Source organism: Sander lucioperca, chromosome 22 (genome assembly GCF_008315115.2).
Source record: "Sander lucioperca isolate FBNREF2018 chromosome 22, SLUC_FBN_1.2, whole genome shotgun sequence".
Lineage (NCBI taxonomy): Eukaryota > Metazoa > Chordata > Actinopteri > Perciformes > Percidae > Sander > Sander lucioperca.
In genome coordinates this window covers 19,532,544-19,555,939 of record NC_050194.1, presented here as the reverse complement: position 1 = coordinate 19,555,939, position 23,396 = coordinate 19,532,544, and the positions used below count along the sequence as shown (strand labels likewise).

Here is a 23,396-nt window from a genome sequence, read left to right as displayed (position 1 = left end):
TATAATCCCAAAATATAACATACATTATTCTGAAATGGGCCATTCTGCACGATGAGTACTTCCTATATTTTTGATACAAGTAAAATTTTGAATGCAGGACGTTTACTTGTAACAGAGCATTTCTACACTGTGGTATTGCTACTTTTACTCAAGTTAAAGATCTGAGTATACTTCTTCCACCACTGCACTCTGAGTAGATTTTCCAGAACTGATGATGTCATAAATATCCATACATTTGATGCCGCTACTCAGGATGTATTTTCCATTGTGAAAAATATGTTTAATTTAACACGAAGTAAAGAGCAATGCAGTAACATGAACCGAGTGTGTACATTTATACGTTGACCAGTCTTTTTACTGTGAATCTGGTGATCTTATCGTAACTACCATCAAGTGTACTAGTCCATGAGGCCCACAGTCAATATTGCGTTATGATGGCCAGTCTGCAGTTTGTGCCTCTACCACTAGATGTAAGCAGTGATACACTGGCCTCCCACATGCATTCTCACACATTCAATCACTCACAACACACACACACACACACACACACACACACACACACACACACACACACACACACACACACACACACACACACACACACACACACAGACAGACAGCCTTTTGTTGTCATACACTGTAAGAAATGATTCTGTGGTCATGTAGATTTGAATTAATGTATTGGGTAAAATATATTCAATATGATTGTGTTTTTGAGGCAAATATTTAATTAAATTTCAAATAAAAATGTTTGGAATAAAATCCAACCATTGTAGTTAAATAAAACATAAGCATTATATTTATCTAATCCCAAATAGAGAGAATATTGAGTTAATTCAAATAAATGTAATCAGGCTAATTTTAATTGAAAAGCACTTCCTGTCAACCTAGCTAGCTAGCAGCTATAATGTTACCCAGCATGCCGTTAGGCTGTGTAAATTTGTAGGCTAAATGTAAAATTATTAGTGTTAGAAAATGTTAAAGTCACAAATAGTTGTGTGCTATGGTGTTTTATCCTATTAAAGAGAGTTAGTTGTGGGTTATTAATTGTCGTAAATTTACAACCATGAGTGAGAAGGGTACGAAGTTAACACGGCTCCCTTCTGAAGTCACTCGCAGATCAATTTGGCGGTAGCGTTCTCTGCAGCATTGCACCGGTATTACGGTATATGAAAAATTCATATCATATGGGAAATTAATACCCGTATACCGGTGTACTGCCCAGCACTACTACAATGAGTCGAAAGCACAAAAGTGAATTGCTAATAAAATTCTTATTTGAATATTTGTTAAGTTCTGTACTTTCTGGGCCATAGAGTAGTTATTCCTAAAAAAGAATATTTAGATTTAATTCATTACATTGATTAATTAAATTCAAATCGATGTGCAGATTAATGTAGATGATTATTACTCAATTATATATCACTGATATGTAGAATTAAATTAATTTTTAGTAGTACTATTTACACATTAGGGAGTTTATCTTTTTCAAATCAACTCAATATTTTTGTTTAGGTTATAATTAATTCTGTACTGTTTTCTATTCGAATATACTCCTATTAAATGGATAACTATTAAGGGTCTCATTTAATTCATATTTACTCAATACCAAACCATGTGAAATTTAATTAATAATATTGCTTGTAATCTGTTGCCTCATTTTTTATTGAGTAGATATGGTGTATCTTTTCTTACAGTGTAGTTTCTTCTTTAACCTAAGGTGACAATTAAAGGTTTGACAAAGTTATTGCTTCAAATACAGAAAGAAGAAAACTCAGAAATCCCTGCAGAGAAAGGGTGATGAATCAATAGCCATTACCTTTCACACACACCTCTCTCTGGTACTCAGAGAGTACATTTAATGGTTCTTATATGTCAGTGTGTGTTTATGTTTGTCCTGCTATCCTTTTGAGAACCAGTGACCTGAATTCAAAGATACTGTAGCATGTTTTTTGCTAAGTGCAGTCATTTGTGTACTGTACTTTCACATCTCTTGTGTCTTTGCTTAAAACAAACTTCCGCCTTGATATCAGAAGTGTGCAGTTTGCAGTTACTTGTTAAAATACAAATTTAAAAACTCGGCTTGATTTCAAGACAGGCAACATTTTTAAAGATTGCAACAAAGATTGTCAGAGTAGCATAGGCTACACGGCACATTATGCTAGGGTGTAGGCCTGTAATAATTATTACATAATTGTCTAATTGTCAATTTCTTTACTTAATCAATTTCTTTGTTTAACCGCAATGAATTGCTTACATTAGCTAAGGTCTTGAGGCGTATGACTGGTAATTGTTTAGATATGCCAAATAGTAATTATATAAGTGATTATTGGTCGGACTATATCTTTTTATTATTATTTCAATTGTTAGTTGTTGGCACTTGACCCTATACACGTTCATAGCAACAAAAATGACAATACAATACAATTAGAAAAAAAATGTATGGTAATAAAGAGGCGTTGTTTACTTCATAGGCTGTGTATTTGTGTTACTACATTATGAGTCACATAACTGTGATAAAAAAAGCGGTAGCCTGAAATTCATTCAAGACTTTAATTTAAAAAAGTAATAAATAAATAAATATTTTTAAATTTGACTGAAAGAGACAATTATATTGTTAATCGCAATTATTTCTCAGACAATTAATTAGGACTTGACATATGAACAATACAAGTGTTTCATGTGTGTGCAAGGAGACATTTCAATCAGTGTGTATAAAAACATAAAAGAGGCAAAGTTGTTGATGTTATGGAGGCGTCTCTAATTAGAGATAGAATAGTGAGTCGGATGATTTCTTATTTAATGAATGAGACGTTGCTAAGAGAAGCAGACCTCTCTTTGAAAAATGCAATCAGAATTTGTCAGGTTTGTCAAACTACAGCCAATGGATACATCATTAATTTTTGCAGGTACTTGGTCAAGAACTAAAGTATTGACCAAATTAAAAATTTGATGTGATGATGGCGCTTACATTAGAAGTTAAAGGATCACCAAAGTTATTAGGATTCATCCTGTTGGGAACATGAATGTCATCACAATCTATCCTAGAGTTGTATAGATATTTCACACTGCACCAAAGTGGTATGACCAACCATTTGACAGACGTGCATTTCCATCCTTAGAGCTAATGCGGCTAGCATGGTTAAAAACAAATGGACCGGAAATGTCAAATTGAAAAAGAATGGGGATCGTATATATATAATGCATATATATATATATATATATATATATATATATATACGATCCCCATTCTTTTTCAATTTCATTACCGGCACTGCCGAGGCAACGTAATTTCGGTCCGTCACCACCGCACCGCACCTCTGTGTGTGTGTGTGTGTGTGTGTGTGTGTGTGTGTGTGTGTGTGGGTGTGGGTGTGGGTGTGTGGGTGTGTGTGTGTGTGTGTGTGTGTGTGTGTGTCACACAGAGTCCTGCTCTCTGTCAACATGCAGAGAGGACAGATAAGCTTGACTTACGTGCTCTCAGGTACCCAAATTTGGCACTGTTTGATTTAACGTGAACTGTTCTCAGAAGTACCGACGTATTTCGGTCGATACCCAAAAAAGTACAGAATTCATTACCCAAGCTACACAATATTGTAGGATAAAATGCATATGTAAAAGCATGCAGACAATAAAGAAACAACTCATACACTAAGACAGATGGTGCAGAGAAGAGGAGCCAGGCTCCTCTCCGGACAACTGGAATTATAGAGGGTTTTCACGACGCGTCATCAGACCCGAAGTCGCCATGTTGGAGGTACTCCGCATCACAACAAAGCACAGGCACTGAAGTAGATCCCGAACGGCGTCAAGGAAAATGGTTAATTATTGCCATGTTTTAGGTTGTACCACTAGGTCAGACCGAGAAAAACATTTGGAATATTATCGACTTCCAAAAGTTATTAAAAACCAGGGAGAGGAATGCCAGAAGTTATCAGAGGAAAGGAGGCGCTTGTGGTTGGCAAAGCTCAACCAGGATCTACGAGGGAAAAATCTGTCTTGTTCGGTCTTTGAAAGGAAAAAAAAAACTATTGAGAGTCACTTGGCTACACCTCGAGTATCTCAATGATATCATACAGTTAAGGTTAGGTTGATTAAAGACGTTATTGCATTACTTACTTTGGCTTCACAACACATGGTTGTTAATGATGTTGGTACTGCGTCTCCCTCACCCATCCACACACCATCTGGTTATAAGCCTCCAAACTTTTGCAGGATTTAAGGTCTTCCGCTGTGTATGGGCTTGGCTAGAAAACCAGGTAGTTGACTATATCAGGATATGCAACTGAAGGAAGAATCACCGGGTCGCCATGGATCCAAGAAGAGAGAGCCAACTCGTAGGGATCTGCACCGCCAGTAAACTGTAATTTCTCAAAATATCGCGCCTTTTTTGTGGTCCAAGTCCTTCCATGCCTTTGCATCTTGGATGTGTTTTGATGAGCTTTTCTGTTGTTTAGATATAAAGTATTAAAGTATCCAAAGTGCACAATACTCCATTACTCCATTCAGTTGTTTACACTGAGTGCCTCCAACATGGCCGCATATCCAGGTTACCGCCCAGAACGTGATGTCGGTGAAAACCCTCTATAAAGACGAGATAACGAGCTGTGATGGGATTCTCTTCAAAGGAGACAGAATCATTGTACCACATTCCTTGAGACTGGCAGTGTTTGGTTGCATTCATCATAGTTAATTTGGGACTGAGCAAGAAAAACTTTTTTTTAGTTAATGGTCCTTTTCAAAAAGCTACAGTTCACCACGTAGGCCATATGAAAAGATTAAAGTAGATCTTTTGACTTTAAAACTCTATGTCAGGGATCTTCAACAGGGGGTCCGGGGCCCCTAGGGGGTCCCAGAGTCAATGCAGGGGGGCATCCAAATTATTGTTAATTTTTGAAAGTTTTTTCAAAAATTAAAAAGTCTTAAGATGAATCCAACATATTATTAGCAAACATAAATCCCCACTGCTCACTGGCCCATAGGTAAAGTAGTCACTAAGGCCATTCACAGATACAGTTCATCCTAAGGGTTCACTGTGTTTAACATTTAAACATGATTTATAAAATCATGCCGACAATTAGTAGGCTATTTTAATAGCTTAGTATTCTATGCAAAAAGGTATAAAGGTGGCCCTACACATTATTGTTGGCCCAGTTTATTATGCAACTTTATTTTAAACAATATACGTAATAGGGGGTGCCTGCTCTGTCCCTCTCTAAGTTAAGGGGTCCTTGGCTTGAAAACTTTGAAGACCCCTGCTCTATGTGATTATTTTTAGTAGTAAAATATTACCTTTCTTTTCATTTAATGTGTAACCAGTGCTGTAGTTGACTCCTTTAGGGTATATTGAAGCATCCACACATTGATTTAAGATTCTTCAGAGTTGCCTATTCAGATATTCCAGTGATGCACAAAAAGTGGTGTATTATACTAACTATATAGTTTAAAGAATATTTTAGATTCAAGACAAAACTGACAGAAGGGCGCAACTCACAAAAAAAGGCGAATTACAAATTTGTCTGCTATTTCAGCACCACGAACAGCGGACCATGGATTTATCAATAGTATAATTGTTAATAATAATTATCACAGTTAAGCTACTGATAATTATAGACATGGTCACAGCCATAGACTCTAACTTGCACAAACCTCAGTCAGATAAAGAATCAATGAGTCAGACAGACTATTCAACTAAACAACCCCTCTGCCTCTGCACTCTCTCTGCTACTAAGGGATGGAGAAGGGGGATGGGAGGTTAACAAGGGGCATGTATTTTGGTGATTTTATGATCTAAAATAATACGTTTTAATGCTTCTCACTTCAGCTAAGATGCAGGTTAAAGCGAGGCTAAGAGTTTCCAGCCATGCTAGCAGCCCTGTGAGGCTTATGCACTGCGACGCTTTGAGCCAATATGAGCATGTTCACATGCTCTGCACCAAATGTTATGGTGATCCATTCAATAGTTGTGAGATATTTCACTAATAGCCAGAAATGTCAACCTGCTGGTGGGGCTTGAGGAAAAGTCAGAAGATCACCAAGTAAATTGCATTTCAGTCCAAAGTGACTGTTCACAACAGACCAACATTGCCATCTCTAAATATCACAGAAAGCTCACCCGCTGTCAAATTAAGTTTAAAATGTCTCATTCGTGCTAAAGAAAACGCATGCAGATGGAAGTGATTCCTCACTTGAATTTCTTAACCTGTGAAATACAGCTCAGCTCCTTTTGGGAAGATGTCTTAAGAACACATTCCAGCAGCTCAAAAGCAGACCAGTAACCAAACCAGTCAAATTATTATAATCTATCCAAATTATTATATATCTGTCCTTCCCGTTGTCTTCCTTTTCTCTTTCCTCCTCTCCCTCCTTACTTCCGCTCTCTTGGTACCGGTGGCGGTGTTGTGGGTTGTGTCTTAACGCCTGAACTACGTCTAATGGAGACCACACGTGCGCAGGACTCACGTGTGGTGGCAGCCAGACGCTCATGCTCCCTGTAGGAGAGTCATCGTGGGCTAAAAATAGCGCAGTAGCGGAGGAGGGAGATGAGCTGGAGAAGACAACATCAGAGAGAAATAGAAACTTTCCGGTTATTTTTACCCCATGTGTCCCTCTGCTGCATTTCTTTTTAATTTATTGGTCTATTTTTGTCTGTGTGCACCCTCCCTGGCTTCTAAACTTTTGTTCAGTTAACTATGACTATGGGTTCATAAAGTTCATAAATTGAACAGCTGGTTCCGGAAGTGAGTTTCCCCATCCAATATCCCCATTGAGTATTCAGAAAATGCTTATATATTGTATAATATATGGAACCAAGCCAGCTATGAGATGAATCATGACCATAAAACAGTTGATTTGGCTCAAAAGAACATTTTTAAAACTGCAAAAAAGGCAAATGTACTAAATAGACGAGGGGAGAACATTTCTCTTTGTTTGATTTCATTAAAAGTAAAGTTGGACTTTGCTGTTTGCTTCATGTCTTATTTAAAAAAGAAGACAGAGAAATGGCAGAGAGAGCGAGTAAGAGCGGCTGTGCCGAGAGAATTAAACAAAACTTATTTTCATACGTTTCAACGCTGGGTTTTTATATGTAGTTTTGCCTGTAAAACTCTGCTACCGCTCTGCAAACTCAGGCAGACTAGTAAACATACGGGCACCCACTGCCAGCGGACGGTTGGGAAATTAATTGAACCACTCCGTTCTGCTGTTGTTGAAACTGCCTGTGAAAATACTAGTTTTATACAGACTATGGTGAAAACTTAGCTAGGTGGCGATTTCTAACGACTGCCCCACTGTCATTTCCAACCAATCACATAATTTGTTCCACCCCGACTGTTAGCAACCCAGGTCGTGCACAATTCACATTGAAATTGACCCTTGTCTACCCTGATCAAACCCACTTGGCGACCTGGGTTGCGAAGCCGAGTAGATCAAGGGTTACCCCACTCAAACACAACCCATTCGACCTGGGTATAACCCTGATGGAGCCATTGGTGTGAAAGGGGTATTAGTAGGGGAGGGGGATGGGGATACGGCGGAGACGAGACGGAGGGATGGGGGTGGATGGCTAGCAGAAACAAACCTCCTTGAGCAGAAATTGAAAAGGGTCTTCAGAAGGGCAAGTTCAGTTTCAAAGCCCTTCCAGATGGTTATCTCGACAAGACTAATGTACTATCCATGTGAATTGAGTTACCCAAGGACAGTGTTGGGGCGTAATGCATTACTAAGTAATATATTACTGTAATATTATAATTTTCCGAGTAGTGTAACTTTCCGAGTAACAAATAGTGTAAGGGATTACAATTTCCAAAACAGTAATTATATTACAGTTACTAATCCAAGTAACGTTGCCTTACTGCGTTACTAGAATGTGATTTGTTTTTTGTCCCAGGTAGGCTTTCTTATATGATGACGTGTACGCTTGTTGTAATTTACTGGCGGCAGGTCAAGGCCAGGGCGGGTCATGACGTCTTCTAGCCAAAAACTAAACGAAGGATGGGAGATGACGGAGAGAAGAATACTTCCAACTGCTGGAAGTACTGTCTTTATATAAAGGTGTTGATCCGGGTGGGAACATCGATGACATCCAACATGTCACTGTGAGCAGAGCAGAGAGGCGTTCCTCTCCTCTATCGCCTTGTGCACGTAGGCACAGCTATTGGAATCTGCGTCGCCGGGTACTTTTCATAATGAAAGCCTATGCGAAACTCAACAAAATTAATAGAAAATGCCCTATTAATAATCAACGTATTTATGGAGAAAGTGAATGGGATTCAACATTAAACACACACACACACACATAAACCTAACAACCTGCCATTATTTTCTACAGAATAAAAGTCAGAAGTCCCTTTCGGGGGTTTTGATGACATTTCTTCAGCAGTCCATCAGTGAGTGGATGTATATTTTCTTTGTAATCTCCTCCCCAGCTGTGCTTGCTGACAGCCACAGAAATTGAAAAGATTTAGTGCAGACTACACAGTTGAGTACAAAAAGAATAAAAACATGGGAGGAATGGCTAGGAGATCTGGAACAAGCGGTAATCACTGCAATTATTATTATCATTGTCATTTTTTATTTCAGCCCATGGCAGAATGCTTGTGTGTGTGTGTGTGTGTGTGTGTGTGTGTGTGTGTGTGTGTGTGTGTGTGTGTGTGTGTGTGTGTGATGGAAGTATTACAGTATTTTAGGCCTCCGGTTGAGCAGTAACCCTTAATCCGTCACAGTAATGCTTGATGCCAAAGCCATCCACTTTCTCCAAGCATATGGACCCCTTCCCTTTGACTCTCTATCTTTAACTGTTTTCTTTCCCTTTATTTCCACTCTTCCCCTCTGTCTTCCATTCTGCAGCATACGGCATTCTTTCTCTTGTTCTCTCTCTGACTCTTTGGCTTTTTTCAGTGCATTTACAAACCTCCCGTTTTTGTCTCCATGTTCTGTATTTCAATCATCCTCGCGGTTTCATATCTCCCCACTTTATCCCTCCAGATCAGGTGGCTTAACTGTTCCCTGTCACTCATGCAGCAGCTCCAGCCAGAAGACACGTTAATAATAATATACTGAAACAATCGATTAAAACATTACCTGGAGGGGGGGAAAAATTATATTGCGTTTTAATGTCAGTGAAAATGAGCAAAATGGTCTGATGACTGACTCACCAGTTTAAAGTTCAGTGCCAACAGTATGGTTAAAATTAGGCAATTCAAATTACAGGGTTAAAAATAGAACAAGAAAAAGTGATTTATTGTTCGTCTGAGACGTGACACGAACTTTAGCCTCTTCCACTAGACTGTTAAATTTCTCTGTATTTCATTCACTTCAGTTTAAGCCCATACAAAATTGAAGAATTCAGCGCCATCCTGTCATGCTTCTTGGGAGAGATTCACTGATTTTTAGAAGAAATGACTAGAAAGTTGGTTGTTTTTTGTAGTTTGCCGCATTCGGTCTGGCTATATCCAAACTTTCCATGCTACATAAACATTACATTACTTACTGCACTTGTACTGAATATTGGCACTAAGTTAATTTTGTCCAGCAGGACCATCCAACAAGAGTGGAAATCCTAGAGATACTGGGCTGATACAGTCTTCTGTGGTGCTGCTTCTTTTCAAGGGCAGATTTGGGAGTCACAGGCCAACACATTCTCATACCTAAACGTCATTACAGGTCGATTTACACTTTCAAAACTACACATATGGCCATTCTATTTACTGCCGCACAATGGCGGTTCAATAATGTGACCGTAGTCATGTGACCATTCTATTTGACATATCGGCCGCAGTTTTCAACAAGTAGTAAACGTTGTGAAATGGAACTAGTTACATTTAGGCATGACAGGCTGACTTTTAGTTGGGATACGAAGTGAAATTCCTGTGTTTGTTTGACCCTTCCACCACCCAAACCAACATCCTTAAGCAGAATTTGGTGCCTTTTATACATTGCTATCTCACTTCCTTGTTTGCTCTTGCGATAATAATTAAAGCCGCAAGAGGTCACCAAGAAACATGGACTAAGTTTGCTTAAAAGATGTTTGTTTACATGAGGACATCAGTGCAGCCTCCTGTGAACCAGGTTTAACAGGCTCAGTGTTACATCCCTCCTTGATGTCCATACAGATGGGCCACTATCTCACCAATCTTCCCTTTCTCCCATTAGGCCTGTTAGCCAAACCCCATGTTATCTTTAGCTGACAAGTCAAGTCATCTGATTGGCCCACAGGGAGATCCTATTGCGGCTCAAAAGGCTTTGCATGACATTCTTCTCAGTTTTGGAAGTTATGCTTAAACAATTAATTGATTATAAGAGTAATTCAAAATTTTGGAAAATACACTTCTTCGCTTTCTTGGTGAGAATATTGATACCACTCTCCGTTTCATAAGTTGTATCAATGTTCTCATCTAACGCTCAACAAGAAAGCGAAAATGTGTATTTCCTAAAATGTCAAACTATTTCCTTTTATGATTTGCAATGGCTCAACCACAAATAACAAATTAGGAACAATTCTGATAAACTGTTTAAGAATGCACAAACCGCTAACTGTTTCCAGCATCTTACTGTAAATGTGAGGATTCTCTGCTTTTATCAGGTTATTGTCACTATAAATTGAATTTATTTGTGTTTTGAACTGCCGAAAAAATTTCTGCAAAGTAGTGATGGACTTTTTCTAAAATCTTAAGGTCTAAACGCTGAATCGATGAATCAAGAAAATGATCAACAAATAAAAAATTGTGAAAATAATCGCTAATTGCAAGGAGGCACAGTGCAATGTATGCTCAGAGTGAGAAGGATTTGAATGTATGCATTTAAATGCGGGTTACATTGGCAGTACTCCACTGTAAACTTTGTGTTTGTTTAAGGGTTTGTGTGTTTACTTTATGTACACGCTGAGCAGGTGGCAAAATCCTAATTAAATCTTATATGTCCTTTGTTTTGTTGTCAAATTTTTAGTAAAGAACATCAAAATTATTTGTCTGTGCTGTCCATCCCCTCCTGCTCCATCTCTCCATCTCATCCCATTCTCTACTGTCTTTGGTGTTTTTTGGCCCCAACGTCTCCTCCCAGGCAGCGTGGCAATGGTTATGTTTAGGGTTAAGGTTAGGGTTAGCTGCGTGGAAGGTGCCGTTGGAGGCAAAAAACACCATCGAGCATTCTCTACCCCAGAATGTTTCACTTCAAGGGTCAGTTGAGAACAGAGAGGCTTATCTGGCACAACCTCTTTTGCTAAAATCTGTGTACCCTTTGCCATATTATCATTTTTTCTTGTCCCTGAAAGTCAATTCACTGCCCTGTTTTCATTTTGATTCCACATTTAAAATCTGCTCCCTTGCTCCCACACACTCTTCAACCCTACCCTCTCAAAAACCTGATGATTAATATTTTTCTCTCCCTCATTCAGTCTATCTCACCTAATCTCTTCTTTTTATACATACAAGAAAGAGTTCCAACTGGCTGTTTGTCAGTTTTGATATGCCCTTGTTCATCTCGTCTATCAGCTGTATAAAATCTCTTCACCCGCGGTGCCTTTTTAATCTCTTGTATGCCATTTTATTCTAAGCCGTTTTCCTTTTATGTGAGGAGTACACGGGACAGCCAGATGCTTCTTTGTGGTAACTCAAACTAAGACACATCAGCCATCATGTTGTGATTAAGTCCTGTCCTCTGTCTCATTCACTGACATCCTCCAAGTCAGTACCACCTGTGTCGTCATGAAAGATGTGAACACAAACAACATAATACTGTGCAATCTTCTACACTCCCTGTCAGTGTAGAAAATGACCTAATCATTGATACTGCAATTTTCTTACAATCAGTTACATGCACACTGCACACACTTAAACCAACCAAACCTTCCATTTTCTGTGTTACTGCAGATATTCTCTGACCACAGTGTTGTGTTTATAAAGTTTCTCCCCATAGAGTTCAAAGTCAAAGGTCCATCTAATTTAAGGGACTGTCCACACCAGAACATGTTCAACTGCAGTTGGGGAACATAGTGGAGCATTAGGCAACTAACATGCCAGATAGTTCCCTAGGGAGTTGGTGGAGACCAAATACAGAGCTAAAAGAGAGTGAATATTGAACTTCAATTGACCCGGTGGCCAGAAACATGACTCCAAATGCATGCTGATATTACTGTGTATCTGCTGGATGTGTTTGTTTCTGCTACTGTGGAATCACACACTTGCAGAGCATCTTGGAGAATGCTTATGCTGAGCAGATAGGAGACTTTCTGACAGCTGAAACAAATTTGTTAATGAGAGAGCAGGATAATTATCTCCTTGTGAAAATAACCTTTTGTTGTCTGAAACTAAATGAATAATAAATTAACCTGTTCAAGGAGAAAATAATATAGATAACTGTCATAATTAAAAAGCTACTTTTTTCCCTTTATACCCTGATTTCATTTTTTTCTTGTGTTCTTAGAAAGCTTGTCACTGGGTCATTGCTGTTGTGGCTTTAGGAAGTGAGCAGAAGGAATAAGATGGACTCAGGAAGAGGAAACCCTGCTCTCTGGCTTTTTATTATCTGATTGAGCACAAAGAGGACTTTCTTCTTTTGCTTTGTCGTCTTTCTCCTATCATCTCTTTACCCGCACACATGTTCTGTCTTGTGGGAAAACAGACAGATGAGTTTGTTTCATGGTGCATTAAGAACACTTGGAATTTTAGATGGATGTATGTATGTATGTATGTATATATATATATATATATATATATATATATATATATATATATATATATATATATGTGTATATGTATATGTATGTATGTATGTATATATATATATATATATATATATATATATATATATATATATATATATATATATATATATTGATATCTGTCTCAGCGATATACAGAGATGTAGAGGGTTTAGCTCTGGATTAATGTTCATTGTGATCCTGCCTTGGCATTCTGCTGGTAATCCCTTGTCCTTCTGATCCCCTCTAACAGTCCTGCTGACGAGCTCAGAGGCCTCAGCAGGATTCAAGAACACATTTCCAACTCTTCGTCACTCTTCATGTGATGCTACTCTCTCAGACCTTTCTGTCTACTTAATCTCATCCTTGTTACCTCTATTGTCACTCTATTTCCCATCTGTGATGTTTATGACATTTTCATGTTATTATATTTTGTTTACATTATGTGGTAATTCTTCATAAAAGTACATTGAGGTGGATAATACACAATGCCCACCATATAGAATCGTTTTTCCCTATAAACTCTTTAACAGTTTGAATCCACCAAAGTGGTTATATGGTAGCATATGGATATCTTTAAAGTGCTGATCTGAGGTTGTTGATATATGCAGTGGCGGGGAAGGAAGAAATCTGTCTCCTGCAGCCATTTTGGCGGGTTGTGTCGCTAGTTTGAGGCACAGGAATGTTGTTCTTGGTAGTTAAGGTTGCTTTCACACCTAACCTGTCTGGTTAGGTTCAAACAAACCCTGGTGCTTTCGCCTATTTTGATTGGTTTGTTTGTTTTGGTGTAAAAGTTGTTAATCAGACGGTGCAGTTTGTATTGTGGTGTAAAAGCAAAACGAGGTTTTTGCGTGGTAGCTTTAATAAGGATTCAATAGGGCATCTTTATTTCAGTACGTATAATACACCGGCACATATATACTAATTACCCTGGGATCCCCAGGTGTATTTCCTGGGAAAATGGAGCGTATCTCACTTCCCAGTATTCAACCTACTCATCAAATCCCATTGACTGGATCATTAGACAACCATAATCGAACAAAACCTGGGGATACAGTGGACTGTGGTCCCAATTAGAAGACCTGGACTTCGCAGATGATATAGTCCTCTTGTCACATGTCTACACAAATACAAATGCAGACCAAACTCACAAAACACGCCACAGTTGCGGCCTCTGCAGGACTCCTCATCAATGAATCAAAAACCAAGGTGATGAATATCAATGTCAATAAAACAAAAATTCCATAAACCTGGACTGAGAAGCACTAAAAAAAGGACATATTTACATACCTGGGAAGCATTGTTAGGAAGGACAGAGGCAGTGAAGACATACAAACAAGAATAGGAAAGGCAAGATCATCCTTAATTCTAAGACAAATATGGAGTTCAAAACACTTTTTTTTTTTTTTACAAAAACTAAAATCTGCATCTTCAACTCAAAGGTCAAATCAGTTTTATTTTACGGGGCAGAAACATGAAGAGGCACAACAGCAACAAGCAAGCAAACTTCAAACCTTTATAAATGGATGATTACGAAACATCCTGAAAATCTAATGGCCAAACACAATAACTAACGACGTACAGCTGGAGAAGGTAAGTGGAGGCAGAACTAAAGGAAACATCATCCTGGAAGGAAGCAGAGAAGACCGCCCAACAAGCTGGAGAAAGTTCATCAATGACCTATGCTCCCAACCAAACTGGGTTAAATGAATGATCACATCACACATTGCCTAACCCTAACCCACCACCTCAACATGCAACATTACAGTACAGATTAACAAGATAATAAATAGCTAGATAAAAATAGCTAAAATAAAAGTCACAGCTGTCAGTGTTGGCTTTATCGTCATACAGGAATTATGAGCATGAGCAAATTTCTGTTCATCCAACCCTCAGAGCTTTGCAATATTTGTAATGTTTCAATGTTCACTACTTACTTTCCAGAACTGGGGACTAGTCCACACGTACATATACTTTTTTTTTCAACGCAGCTTTTTCTATGAGTTTTGGCCTTTTGTTTACACACAAACGGCGTTTTGGGTCACTGTAAAGAAAGCTTTTAGAAAACTCAGGCCAGGCCGAAGACTTTTAGAATGGCTGTTGTTTGTGCTTAAACGTAGTTATTTCCTTTGTGAGGTGTCACAAATGAGGCAAGAAATGGCCAAAATAGTACTGGTAAAAGGCTTGCTAGCAGGACTTTTTACATGTTTACACATAAATGTACATTTACTCTTTCGTTGTATTGTGGAATGGAGGCGACAGAATGCGTTGCGGAGGTCACTGCTACATAAATCAACACTGCCACGACACAGAACTTACCGGTCTTGGACGAGACCATGATGTGACAGCGAGTGTCAATTCTCAGTGTCTTTCACAGTCTCCCTGTAGTCTTCTCTCAGTATTTCTTCCACCGGTTTCTCAGTGGTGATTGAGTCTATCCCAGAATCTGTACCGTGCGCAGATGGTGTATGTTGGGTTTTCAGCCACAATCTTACTTTTTCTCTTGATTTCAGCAGTCGATACCTATCTGGCTCGGAGTCAGCATTCCCGTCTTCGGTGGGAAAAAAAGAATCAGAACTTTAAAAGCAATACAAAACTAAACAAGACAGCAGTTACTTGCCTGTAGGTATTTGATTTATTCACCTTTGCAGAAATATGTCCAAGCCTGCTCCATGGCCACCTCTCGTCTGCTCCACTCTCTCTCCAGCAGTCCCATCCATCTGTTCAGAGGCCCAGATGCTGCATCGCCTTTACTTGCAGCACCAAAGTAAGTCTCAAAGTCATCTTCATGTCGGTGCTCCATTTGTTCTTTCTCTCCTTCTGAACTCCCAGATGTCTGCTTGTCTTCACTCACTGGTTAGAAAACACAATAAACATGTTTGTTCTACAAAGGATACAACTAATTTAAGATGCTGCTAGAATGTAATGTAATGTAATACATGGCCCTTTAGGATTAATGTGTGCAGTTATGTCCGGGTATGGGCTGCATGGAGCAAGTTGTTAGACTTAATACACTACAGGGCAATGTCACGTAAACTACCACAGAAAACTACTTCTATGAAGGTAAATACGGTGCAACATGTACTTGTAATTGTAGACCTGATGTAAACACTTGAACTTATATGTTAACATTTTGACAAAATATTCACACACATGAGGCCACAGAAAGAAAAGAAAAAACCTGAGAGTTCATGAAAGTGAAATTTTCATTCATAGAATATATTCACAACCCGTGTTCTGAATGTAGAAGTCGCAGAAAAAATATTCACAAATGTGTAGATTGAGATTAAAATTAATACAATGACTGCAAACTTGTAATGCAACATTTACTCCTGTTCCTTTTTTTATGTGTCCGTTTTCCAGCACTATGACAACTTTGTGATTACAACCTCTCGAATCGGTCACTGCAACTTCACATATGTGCTCTCAGCATCACAAAGTAACAAATCTGCGTGCTTTTACCTTTGCAACACTTCTTGCGTTAAATGTGGTGCAAAACAAATCTTTACCTGTGGACATTCTAATTCAGCTCACATGTGTGTGAATATTTTATACATGTGTTTAACATACAAGTTTAGATTTTTGTTCTGCAAGTGCTTACATCAAATCTACAAGCTCCCGCATTTTGCACCATATTTACCTTCATATACTTCTATTAGGGATCGACCGATACTGTTTTTTCAGGGCCAATACCAATTATTAGTAGTTAATGAAACTGATAACCGATTTTTTTGGAATCGATATGCATTACAGTGAAAATGAAAATCTTAAAGTAAAAAAATTAAGATTTTGGAATGTTACATACTCCAACACAAAATGTTGTTTAAATGCTTTAAGCAATTAATGAATTAATAAATTAGAAACTTTCAACATAATACTTTAGGGAATTCTGGAAAAGGTTGAGCCCCGAAGGCCAAAAAGGTCTGACTCCAATCGATCTGCCTATCAATTCCCCGCGAGTCCGTTGATGTCAAATAGTTCACCAGAACACTAAAATCATTTGCTTAGACGATAGGTTCAAGTCAAGTTGATTTACTAGTACAGTTTTCCAAAAGTACAAAACACGTGGGTTACACAAATAGATCCTAAGTTTCCCTGGCCGCAGACAAAGTATACAGGGTCAGGTCCACTCAGTCTCTCTTGAATTGTAAACAACCCCGTCTCAACATCTCCCTAACCTTTTAACATCCTATGCAGGGGTGATGCGCCTCTTCTGTATCCAGGCCGATATGTGTGTGTGTATGTGTGTTCATAGACCACAGTTAGTTGCAAATCTTCTTGTCAGTTGCAACTTCTTCTTGTGACCTTTTCTCTGTGTACGATCACACACATCAACCTAGAAGCTGTTTCCTGTCTACTTCTCTGATAAGCTGTTTCCTGTCTACTTCTCTGTCTGGCACAGAAAACAGCAGAGATGTGCAAATGTGTCTCCCTGAAACTTGTAACCTTTCTTCTCTAAGACAACACGCAACTCTTATGCAATGAGCAACACTATATGAATTTACTAAATACTGAGAATAACACATCTAAATAATAGTAATATTTCTACAATACACAGTAAAAGTTAGTCAGATAGTGTTGTGGGCAGGACAATAAGTCAGACTCAGTTGTGAGTGAAACCAAAGAAAGGGACAGACAGAGCTGTAGCGCACTTTTTAATTAATTAACTTTATCGGTTATCAGGCAAATAAAATGCTGATACATATAATCTGCAAACTGCCAAAAAACGGGCCGATAATCGGCTAGGGCTGATAATCGGTCTATCCCTAACTTCCATACTACGTCAACTTGAACTTAATCACATAAATCATAAACAAAGCTGTCAACAGCTCCTCTGTTCTATTGTAATTATGTTTTAAAGGTCCCATATCGTGCTCATTTTCAGGTTAATTCCTGTATTTTGGGTTTCTACTAGAACACGTTTAAATGCTTTAATGTTCAAAAAACACATAATACTTCTCATACTGTCTTTCTGAATATACATGTGTTCACCCTCTGTCTGAAACGCTCCGTTGTAGCACCTGTCTCTTTAAGCCCCCATCTGAAAAAGCCCATTCTGCTCTGATTATTCAGTGTTTACATTTCTTCCTGATCTGCGCTCTTGAGGTCTCTGCACCGTCATTGCAGCCAAGGAATGACTGTAGTAGCTGCACTTTCTACCTATATATAGTTGTGACATCACAACAGCACGGAAGTATGACTCGTTTAAAGGCACAGTTTCGGAATACGGGCTGTGTGTATTTCTCTGTGGACTAAGCATTTTGATACTTTCAAAGTATACAGCACCTCAACCTGCTTTATAATCAAAAAGACATGGAAAATATCACTGTTTGCAAAATGGAACCTTTTAAAAAATATTGTTCTGTATATCTCTGGATACTTACTGTTTAGTGGGGAGGCCATACTGTGATAGCTATAGTGTTTTTCCCAGTTACTGCGATCCCACTCAATGAAAAGTTGTTCTGTGATCTCCTTGGTTGTGTTCTCATCTTTGTTTTCAGTTGTATCATCACTTCTGTCTTCCTCAGTATGTGGATTACCGGTTTCAGGGTAGGGACTGACGTAAAAAGAGCTGTTTCCTGCCACCATCTCCTCCATCTTTTGCAGCAGCTCTGTTACCTGATCATCAGCATTCCTCATATTGTCTAGGACATGATACCTGTTTCCACATTTCTCAATAAGCCAACGGAGAGCCTTGCCTTCACTTTCAATGTGTTGCTCAATAGTTTTGTCCCCCATAGCGTCCCCGAATGTAAACAACACGATAACATGTCTCCACACTTCTCTGTTCGTCGGTGAACGATGTGTCAACCGGCACTGCCAGCAAAATTACATTTGGTGATGGTGAGCACAGAGACACTCCATTCAAAATCTCAGACCTCAAAGTTGAAGGGGTAAACATTGCTGGGAAGAATTTCCACCATCCAGGAGTGTCCACAATGACGACCTCTCTTCCACCCACCTCGCCGCTTTGCTTTAAAGCTTTCACTGTTCTGTCACCAGAATGAAACCCCTCAGCGCTCAAAATAGTGTTCCCACTGAAACTCTTCCCGGAAAACACCCATCCGACCATCAAGATCCTGAGGTTGGGTGTTGGCTCTGCAAAATAAGATGAATATTTGAAATATGGTACTTTTTAAAGGGCAATTGTTGTTCATTACAACTTGGGTATTATTATTGTTATAGTTTTGGTCCTCATCTTAATTTTTAACAAAATAATTAAACGAAAAGATTAAATAAAAGATTGAAAATGTCTATTTAATATATATGACTAGACTGTGAGATGTAGTTGAAAACTCTGGAAACTTACTGTTTGCAATTGTAACATAGTTGAATGGGTTCAGGTTAAATTCTACTAAATTGGCATAACTATGCCATCTACTGTTATAATTTGTACCTGCTTCGAGTAGTAGTATCACAGGATTATGGGAAATTCCTCACAGCAACGGAGGATTTCCAACAAGGTAACATGTCTGTGAATGCTTGTGGACAATAAAGCATTAACTACTTGCAAAGAACTTTAAAGTTGACCCAGTATGTTTGGTCAGATATAGTAATTGCCTGAAGTTAATTTCGCAATGGTTGTATTTAGTTACCAGACGTTTTATTCATGTTTTAGCACTTGGAACATATTTTCTGTACGCTAACTAGCACCTACATGTGCCATCTTTCCAGACAGAGCACGCTTGCCGTTGTCCAATGAGATGATCATTCACACACTGTTGTCTTCCTTTGTAAATGCAGGTACGTTGCAGTATGTTGTATGTGGCTGTAGTCAGTTGTGAAATGTTTTGTACTGAGATATTTATTTGTGATCTGCTTGATATTTTGTACTGTGGGAAAAGTCAAGTACATACTTATCATTGTTAATTATTGTTAAAATACTGAAAAGGATAAAAAGTAACAGTGCAGCATGAAGAAGCCATATTATATTTTTGTTTATAGTGACTCTTTGTTAATTTGCAAGAGAACAGCTTCAATTTTGTTTATTTATTTCAATTACATAATGTACATATGTACATTTATTATTCATGTAGATTGCTCCGCTAAGTGTCACAGCATTGCACAGAGAAAATTAGGTTGTAGAGGTGGGAAATTCCTCACAGCAACGGAGTATTTCCACGCTTGCCGTTGTCCAATGAGAGGAGCATTAATGCTCCTCTCATTGGACAACGGCAATTACAAAGGAAGATAACAGTGTGTGAATTCACACACTGTTATCTTCCTTTGTAATTGCAGGCAGAGGCTGATTAAACTGACTGTTATACCAACCTGACCGGCTCCGAGGGATACACAAGACATCTCACATAGGTCACACAATCATATGATTTTCCAAATAGATTTGCAGGGTGCAATTTGTGAAGAAAGCAGAGGGGGGGGGGGATGTTTTTGTTTTGATCATGCACAACAAAACAAAACCTGCAAGAATTAAATCCCCCTTCCAATACCATGGATGACTCGGCCGGTCATGCCAAAACACTAATGCACTTCAATATCCAATGGAAAATAATCTCTAATAGCACAACGTGGTGTCATCATGAAACACAGCGCTTTCAAGCTGGAGAGCAGAGTTCACTGCAGCAAAAAAAAAAATCTGATCTTTTTCCTAAACTTAACAAGTCGTTTTGGTGCCTCGATTTAGCTGTCATCGCTGCATGTCGCTCACTTTTTCTGGCTTAACTCCACTACCATGGCCCCTGAAAGGACCGTCATCTGGCGGTGCCTGTAACCGCCTCACAGTCACCTGTTGGCGGCTTAAACAACTGCCGCTGGTAGCCGGCGTCCTGGAGCTCTGTAGCGGCTAAATACAACCAGCAGCTGCCGCCGCTCGGATTTTATCGCTCTATGACTGTTCACGTTACAACGCTTTACTTTGTTTAAAATACTTGTATTTTAGGTATGTAATTAATATATGTTCTAGGCTATTGGTGAAGTAGATGATCACTTTAGTCCCCACTGGGGATAAAAGAAAATTGAGCAGAGGCAGGGATATGTTGATCAGAAAGGGGAAATCCCACGCACCCCCCCGGCAAATCGCACCCTGTAGGTTTGGTTAGCCTAGGGGTTTGTTTTCAATCGGATTGATCGTCTGACAGCTGGTGAGTGTTTCACCTTTGGACCTTATTTACGATGTTCACACATCTCAGCAATGAACTTGGTGATTACAAAGCTATTATTACAGAGGTATGATGGCTAAAACTACAAAAATAATAGCCAAGAATTCTTTATTTAAACTTACATAATCTAATCAAACAAACTCAACTGACCTGTCAGGAGATTTCTGAGCTCTTGTCTTTGTTGTTGTGATTGAAGACGCAACTCCTCGGCTTTTTGGGCCACTCCCTTCCTCTTCAACTCAATACTTTGCACCAGCGTACTGTCTGCTTCATACCATCCATTTTTTGCCACCATTGCGTCAATCTTCTCAAACAGCTCTTTGACCTTTACGTTGTTGTCGGTGCCATCGTCATAAAGAGTGAGATATCTGTTACCACATGCCTCTAAAAGCGACTGGAGTGGCGCTCCTTCCCTCGTGATGTAATCCTCTATGGTTTTGTGGCCTACCTGGCCTCTTTGGCTGAAGGCCACGATCGTGTGATCCCACACCTTGTCACCAAAAAAGTGTTGCAAGTGCTCACTTGTTGCCTTCTTGGAGTCTTTTTTGAATGGTAGTTCAGCATTAATCACCAGGATAAAACCATGCAGTCCAGGTGGACATAGAGTGACACTGAGAATCGCTTCTGTCTTGAAAAGTTCTGGTGTATGATACAGGGTATATCCACGCAGCCAACCTGGGGTAGTGACCAATGTGACTGTTCGCCCGAATATTTCTCTCTCTCCCCTCTCACAGCGGGATGTTAAATCTCTTGGATCAAACACCTCTCTTCCCAGGATGATGTTTCCAACTAGGCATTTCAGGGAGCTTTTTGATCCCACGAGCACCGCATTCAGCTCTGACAGAAAGAAAGTGAGACAGAGATAGTAATATGAAAAAAATATTAATACTTGAAGACAGAAAGACTGTTGAAAGTCATCTTTCATTCACATTATGAGATTATGGACTCACCTTTGGCAGATTTCTTCATGTTTTCAGAACATCCATAAAGGCTTCTAATGGGTTTGATTTCCTTTATGTCTTGTTGATGACTGTGTGAGCACTGAATGTAACACTGAACACACTCTTGTTTTTGAAGTAGCAACTCCCTATTTCTTCATCTTCTAATAGACCAACAGCATACCTTCTTGTAGATGAGCTAAGATCGGACAAGATAAGAACCTGTTCTGAGCCACAATCCGTGCCAGTTAATCACACCTGTTGGCTTGTTTCATACAACCTGTTTGCTGTTTGTTGGATTCCTCCAATTGTATTTTTTTCTGTCAAGTTTTGAAATGTTTATTATATATCTACATCAGCAACATGTGGCTGCTGTCAGGGGTGAGGTGTACCCTAATAAATTTCTCAGATGTCACAAATTTATCCAAAAAATATATTTAATAGGGCAATACTTTTGTATATTCTTGCTGTTTTAACAGAGGGAGTGCAATTAAAAACATTGTACAGTGTACAGAAAAATCTGAATAAATGAGCAGAGAAAAATTACAAATGCAAATGTAAAAATATTGTGGTGGAACAACATGTCACATTTTTTTTCCTTTAATTTCTTACCCATCCCATAACCCTTTCCTCATTTTCAAGAAATTTTCGATGGCTATACAGATATTCAACATAAAAGATAACTTGTCAAATTTGGCTTTAAATACAAACACTCCCGGTATTCACACCCGTTTATGCAGCACAAGAATCTGGGCGAATTTGACAAGTGCTTACAGCATGAGCAAATACAGTATGTAAATTCTAATGTGCATTTGTGAATTGAAGTTATATTTTTTTATTTGATTTATTACTGCTATTGATTTTTTTTGTTTCAGTAGGTTAATCAGTACTTGTGTTATGCTTTTCATTGTTACATTGTTGTCACATAAATGAAGCATATTTGAGTTTGAGATATCATGTGGACAGCCAGAAGAACGGATAATTCTATGATAGGTCTATGTCAGCTGTCACTTCCTAGAAACTCTGTCATTCAGTGCTGGTATGTTGTTGAACTGGTTGTTCTGGAGCGATTCCAGGTCCCAGAGCAGCTTGCCAGTGTCGGCTTCTACTGGCGGCCGCTGCCAGCTGCCTTACATAACCAAATGAATAGGAACACACACATGCCGATGCTGGTTAATGTCTTGGTGCAGTATGTTTCCCTATATTTTAAGGTAATATTGATAATATATATAAACAGTATTGACTCAATCAACAATATGTGAGCAGCATTTTATGCTGCATATCTAATACCAGTATGCCACAGAATGCTTGCCAGCATGACCTGTAAGGCCCTAGTAATACCATTTCATCTGTCCTAATAATTATTCATGTTAATCCAGCTCTCTGGAGTCAAATGGTGCGGTGCTTACTTTGGACATTAACAAACCATGGTGATGCTTTATGAAAATCCCCTCTAATGCTGGAGTACAAATGAGCACAATTAGGCATTAGCATAATTTGTACAATATTTTAATCAGATCGCTATTCTTCTAACTTAAATGACAAACAGCTCTGGGGGTTAAATGTTGACAAATACTGCATATTTCATTGTATGAGTTCTTATCTGAAATATTTTTCAGAAATGAGTAATATACATATAGCTGA

At 38.8% G+C, this 23,396-nt stretch overlaps 1 protein-coding gene across 2 annotated transcripts; it reads right to left on the bottom strand.

Moving 5' to 3' along the window:
• Positions 1 to 14,838: 14,838 nt before the first annotated feature.
• On the bottom strand, positions 14,839 to 21,905 carry LOC116061548. 2 transcript variants are annotated; one of them, XR_004107738.2, is made up of 5 exons: positions 21,765 to 21,905; positions 20,965 to 21,651; positions 18,082 to 18,796; positions 15,341 to 15,550; positions 14,839 to 15,248 (listed from the first exon to the last, which is right to left on the bottom strand). XR_004107738.2 is itself a non-coding variant. In XM_031315807.1 (3 exons), exons 1-3 carry the CDS (start codon positions 18,434 to 18,436, stop codon positions 15,052 to 15,054), a joined length of 762 nt encoding a protein of 253 aa, XP_031171667.1. In that variant the 5' UTR covers positions 18,437 to 18,482; the 3' UTR covers positions 14,839 to 15,051. The 2 variants fall into 2 exon arrangements, 1 of the variants encoding a protein (XP_031171667.1); XM_031315807.1 differs by lacking the exons at positions 20,965 to 21,651; positions 21,765 to 21,905 and having other exon boundaries at positions 18,082 to 18,482.
• Between the last annotated feature and the right edge of the window lie 1,491 nt (positions 21,906 to 23,396).

Coding starts and splice junctions, on each gene's coding strand:
- LOC116061548 (XM_031315807.1), bottom strand. CDS start 18,436: ATGGGGGACAAAACTATTGAGCAACACATTGAAAGTGAAGGCAAGGCT. Junction 15,551..18,081: donor TATGGCCTCCCCACTAAACA/GTAAGTATCCAG, acceptor TTTTCTAACCAG/TGAGTGAAGACAAGCAGACA. Junction 15,249..15,340: donor TTGGACATATTTCTGCAAAG/GTGAATAAATCA, acceptor TTCCCACCGAAG/ACGGGAATGCTGACTCCGAG.